Source organism: Caloenas nicobarica, chromosome 4, assembly GCF_036013445.1.
Source record: "Caloenas nicobarica isolate bCalNic1 chromosome 4, bCalNic1.hap1, whole genome shotgun sequence".
Taxonomy (NCBI): Eukaryota; Metazoa; Chordata; class Aves; order Columbiformes; family Columbidae; genus Caloenas; species Caloenas nicobarica.
The window spans coordinates 70,677,179-70,683,178 of record NC_088248.1 but is presented as its reverse complement, the minus strand read 5'-3'; the positions used below and the strand labels follow the sequence as shown (position 1 = coordinate 70,683,178).

The 6,000-nt window shown below is 36.3% G+C and overlaps 1 protein-coding gene across 4 annotated transcripts in view; it reads right to left on the bottom strand.

Moving 5' to 3' along the window:
• Positions 1-1,665: 1,665 nt before the first annotated feature.
• The window catches only part of LETM1 (leucine zipper and EF-hand containing transmembrane protein 1), a 29,393-nt gene continuing 25,058 nt past the window's right edge, over positions 1,666-6,000 (bottom strand). For all 4 annotated transcript variants that reach the window (XM_065633807.1, XM_065633810.1, XM_065633808.1 and 1 more), the window contains exon 14: positions 1,666-5,567. In XM_065633807.1, the coding sequence (XP_065489879.1) occupies positions 5,418-5,567 (150 nt within the window). In that variant the 3' untranslated portion in view covers positions 1,666-5,417. The remainder of the gene's footprint in view (positions 5,568-6,000) is intronic.

Sequence of the window (6,000 nt, the reverse complement as noted above, 5' to 3'; positions counted from 1 at the left end):
TCTGCCCAGTCACTCTCAGGAACGTTTTGTGACTTGGGTCACAAGAGCCAAGCCATGTGTTATTGAAAGAATAGACGTCAACCCAACACAGATTTCCAGAGCCTCAGGTCAAACAACCACAAGATGATCCATCGCTTCCCCACCACTACACGTACATATTCACCTTTTAAATGACATTTCACCAAAATAACTTGCAGCAAAACTCCTATATCAATACTTTTAGGACTGTGATTTCATGAAGTCAGAAGTTTTTCCACCCAGCTTTCTGCGCATCTCCATCACCAGCCTGATGGAAAAGAAGCTTCCAACCCAAACTATTCTACGATTCAATGATAATTGTTCTAAAAGTGTAATAAATAGTATAATTTCTGCGATACAGCCAATATCTCAGCGAAGAAAACACTGGATTCAGATATCAACCCGTTCCTTGAGCCTTCAGGACACAGAGAACTATGATCAAGCACATTTGCCAACACTCACATTTAATTTACAAACCCAAAGCCACGATTTCTCTGCTAGTCTGTGTTACCACACTGCTGCACAACGGTCCTATTCACCCTAGATAAGTCTGTCTTTAAAGGATTTTTTTAAAGCAAAACCTTAAAAGGAACAAGTCCTGCTACTTTTAAAGCCATTTATTTGATATTTAGCTTTAAGCAAAAAATGGAAAAAGCTGCAATCCAACCTACCTTATCTAATAAGTTATTTTAAAAGCATCTCGAGGCAGGAGGTTGTTTCCAGGCACCTGCTGAAATACTTTGACATTAGAAAGCAGATGCAATGTTTGCACACTCCCAAGTCCTGTTTGAAAGCAGCCAGGAAAATAATTTTTTCAGCACAGGCCTGTGCGACAGGACCTCGACCTCTCTTGGGCCTGGATCATCTTCGCTCTGCACTTCTGTAAGTGCCAACCACAGCTGGGCCAAGGTGAGAGCTGCAGCTTCCGAAGCAGCAGTGATTCAAATTACTTTTGAGATAGTTTGGTCATTTCCAAGGGACCAGACGTGCAGGGGACACCTTGTTGGCCAAAGCTTCAGGAAGAAAGGTAGTGAGGAATCATTAGCTTTTAACTGAAAAAGTGTATTATTTGGTATGGCTGAGACTTACGTCTGCTGTACGCTGAGATGAAATTTGTGAAGGATATTAGGATTACGAGTAATACATATAATTTTGCAAAACCAGGGGTGAAAGGCACAGCATGGCATAAAATAATCAAACCCTGGAACCATTACAGATGTGTCTTCTCCCCTAACTTGGACAAAGAGCAAACATGGATCCTTCCCAGGGAGACGTTTCCATTTGGAATAGATCTCAACCTTTCCATTAATTCCTTACAGTAAGGAGTACGCTGCTCCCCACTTTCACACCTAAAACATAATAGTTAGAAAGAACAGTTTAGCACAATTCACTACACCAGGCAAACAGTCCCACATGTGTTAAAGAGAATTTTTGCAAGAATTAAAAGCCCCCAAATCCCACACAACCCACCCAGTTTAAAGATCTGCTCTTCATTTGCCCTCTTCTACCCCAAACATTTCAGTTATAATACTCAGCTCATCACTGTCCAGCTCTAACCGGCATCTCACCTGAACAGCATTAAATTAACACTAAATAATCAATAGCAACAGAAAAATAATGGAGAGATTAGGTTTCAAAATGACACATTTATTACAACTAAACAAAGGACACAAGCTCTAATTAACTTAGAAATTTTATATTGCATTATATCAAACACAGGACCAGTATGCTCAGAGCACAAATTATTCTCAACTTAAACTTATAACACGGGCTGAAATTCTTCAGCTGAAAAGCAAAACTTGGAATACATACAAATAACAGAATATGGGATTATTCTTTTAATTAAATACACCCAATATTTTGATATAAACAATTTAAAAGTATTTAAATACATGCTGAAGTAGCTAAAGTTTAAGTGATTAGCAAGGTATGTAGATAGAAAGTTACAAGAAGTATTTTGGAGTTGTATAAAAGATGTAACTTTTTCCCCAGACAAAGCCTACGTTAGTGCAAGGTAACATTCTCTACCTGCATGCAGACCTGCAGACGAACTACCGAGAAATTAACTTTCTGGTACTTAACTTGCAGGCAGATTTACTCTCACAGCATGCAGCCAGTGATGAAAATCTCATCTTTCCAGCTAACATGAAATGGAATCAAATTTTTCAATAAAACAGGTCTTGTAACCTGCTTGAAGGGGAAAAGGAAATGACAGTCTACTCCTTGTCCCTGTTGCTAAATTTATTTTTCTTTAAAAAGCAGCTTTTTATGTGTTTCATATTTCCCCCCGGAAAAGTTTATGATCAAAATTGGATCTTATTTGAATCTGAACTTCAACTACAGTCTTATCCATTACCTAACTCTGAGCTTAGAGGCTTTGCCTGTGTAAGTCACAAGGTCGCTGAGATCTCACATATCCTTTAATTATTTAAACAAATATTTACATCCCCCAATTAAATATTAATTCAGGAAAAAGTTCTTGACTGGTTACTGTACACTCAGAAGTCATCCTTTCTCTGGAAGTACTGCAGCTTCTGGTTTTTTTGGTCAACACGAAAGACAAGAAAGCTCATGAACTGAGGGTTCTCCTGAAGCCACGGGTGTGCTGGAGTTTCTGTATCGCCTGGACAGAGCTGTTGGGGAAGGTTAAAACCGGGTCAATGGGAATCACCCAGGATTTCCTCATCTTTCTAAGCTTGCACAACATGTGCTCAAATCCAGCTGTCACGGGTTTGCCTATTTTCAGCATCAGATGGAAGATATTTCCTGCAAAAACGCTTCGCTACGGTTGATGTGAATGTCCTTTAAATGTTTTGGGTAAACAGGAAAACAGACATTTGTGATTGACATTTAAGTGTATTTTATGGAACCTGTTCAAAATTTCAAACAAGTCCGAAAGCTAAAAATGTTCAATAAATGTATCACAGTTATTTTATACAGGACATTCTTCATTAAAAAAAAAAAAAAAATCAGCTTTTTTTGGCTCCCTTCTTATTTAATCCACAGAAAACTTAAGTGAAGAGTAAACATGTAAAAAGAACAGAAGCAAAGTGTCTTAAACTCCCAGATAATACAATCAAATAATTTACTGTAAGGACAGTTAAAGCTCTGTAAAACTTTTATCAATAAGGCTTCGAAAACAGCTTTTTCTGCTACTTCCCTGTTTTAAACATGCATGCACTCAAGTGCACACAATTCTTAGGTTTTTGATATTGCATGAAAGGCAGCAGATAATTTTAGAGTATCTTTATCATGTTTCAGGAATGTCAAGTAAGACTGTTATGCGTTGGTTTCAAACTGAAGATACTCAACTGCAAAATGTAGCGCCCTTCAAAGTCCATTAATTCTAATTGGAAATTATATGATGTAAATTAGTCTTTAAATTGTATTTTTGTGAATTAGTTTTACTCTTGTATTTTCATCCAAGGTAAGTTTTGGCTTTAAAAAAAGCACCGAGTGAAGTCCTATCTTCAAAATCTACAAACTGATTTTCATGCTGAAATCCCCAAGTTCTTCTCAATTTACAAGAGAGCAGCCCCCTCGTTCAGGGGCACATTAACTGCAGAGATCGTACAGATGTGAAATTTCAGCTTTGTCACAGCAAGTTTACACTTCAGATACAATGCCAGTAATTCTCAGGAGAACCTTATTGTAAGCAGATTTCTTTGCAAACTGTACAGAATATGAACTCAATAATTGAACTCACCACTGACCCTTTTTCTAGAATTAATTGTACTGTACGTGTTACTATCTATCTTGCTTTGGAAACAACTAAATACAATGGTCCATCATGCAAGCCAGGAGACTCTCAAAACCTTTTTTGTTCCACTAACTTCAAAGGAGTTTTTACAAATAATTTAGCCAATCTAGATAAATACTGAACATGGAATTATGCTGAAATACGCTTGGGAGCCAACATTTTCTACAAAAATATGCAACTACAACTAAGAGCATTAAGTACTAACTGCCCACCTCAATATCACTGTGTACAGCGCCTAAGATGTGCTCTCTATAGAGTACACAAAATCAAGGATGTTCTTATATTTTATAATACTGGGTCCAAAATAAAAATAAAATTAAAAAAACCAAACCACAACCCTGCTGGTTCAAGTCACACTATGTGTATTTCATAGCCAGTTTTAAGAAAGAGTGGAAAATTTAGGGTACCAGGAATTATGAAACAGCCCAGAGTTGGTATTTTAAACTTAAAAATGTACTACTAAGGGCAGATGTTAATGAGTAAACCTTGACCTACCGTCAGTATTTAATCACACAGTTAAAGACAGTAATTACAATCAACTAATTAGAAAGCCAATGATGTAATCAAAGCACTGGCAATAGCAGACAGGACTTGTTGACTGCACAATAAGCAAGGCCATGAGATGAAAATTTTAGGTACTTTGACTATACCTGGTTAGTGATCTTATACCTGAGATGAAAATTGAGGCGCAAGAGAGCTAGTTATGGTTTAAGTAATTACCAGATGAAAAACGACAAACGTGCAAAGATAACTGTAGTTTTAAAAAATATATGCAAAAAGATCGCAACTGACGTTTTCCCCTTATGATAATTTTCATTTTGCTATTTAGACAAACACTGTATCTCACTTTACTGTGTGACGGATTGTGTTCTGAAACTATTTTAAAGGCTCCTGTGACTCCAATGCTTTAGTAATTCATGGAATTTTGAGTAGAAGTGACATCCTCTATTCCCTAGTCTTAAGAAATTTAAGGCACCCATAAGAAGCACACTTCATGGGAAGTTTCCATCCTAGGGAAAAATAAATCTGATTTTCCCTTCAACAGAAAAAAAACCAATCACGAATTCATGAGAGTGATTAGAATGCCACATTCTCTGTCAGTGAGGCAACAGCTTAGTGGTATTTAACTTAAATAAAACTCAATCTAAAGAGCTACTACTGAAGCCACAGAATCTTCACCAATAGGTTCCAAAAATGTAATGTTGTGACGGAAGGGAAAGTTTGTATTAAATTCTGAAAAAGCTACAAGACAGAAGCAGAACAAGGTTGGGTCCCATGTAATGATGAAAAGAAGTAAATGAGAAACATTTTTCCATGATAGATATGCTTAATTTATACAGCAAACTTGCAAGTTTAATGGATCACTGTACCACAACAATGAGTGCAAATACATGATTTTGTGGGCAGGAGCACTGCTAAGGAGGCATCTTTTGTTTTCATCTGTATGGAATGACTAAATCATTTCTTAGATGAATGGAAATTTCATTCCATATGTCAGAAAACAAACCTACGATTTATTACTACAATCAGCTCAAAACACTTCCTGTAATCACAAAAGCTCAAGTAATATGTAGCCATTAGACACAGAGAGATATACAAGGTTTTGGTTACAATTGGGATTAGCTTCAGATTCTGAAGCTTAATTCTTCGCTTCTGCAGCTTCTTTATCGTGCTTTTCCTTTGCTTTTGTTTTTTCTTCCAGTTTTTCTTCTTTTTGAAGCAGTGCCATAATCTCAGCAACCTGACTGGTGCCAATATCAATATCTTCTTTGTCAATCAATTCTACTACCTACGTGAACATAAAATTAAATTGAGAGAGCATTTAATTTTTACATAATTGAGGCATTTTCATACCATAAATTTTGCTAAGACAAAAAAAGTAATCAAACCTCTCATGTTCAAGAAAACCAGTATTTTTTCCTACATGAAAACACAAATTCAAACCACAACCAATGCCTCAAACATATCAGGAGTATAAAAAAAAGTCAAATTAAAAGCACATTATGTAGAACTTTTGACCTCAGCACAGAGTCGCATTTTAAATCATTAGTATAACAGATGCACTTATTGTATCTGTTCCAATGGAAAGCTCAGATTTAGTATCTGCTGAAACAGTATTTAAGACAATACTTATTTTATAGGCTTAATTTTATCAAAAAGACCTATTACACTAAGTAGGCATAAAAAATAAAACTTAAAAGCAGGAAGAAGTAAGCTTTTCA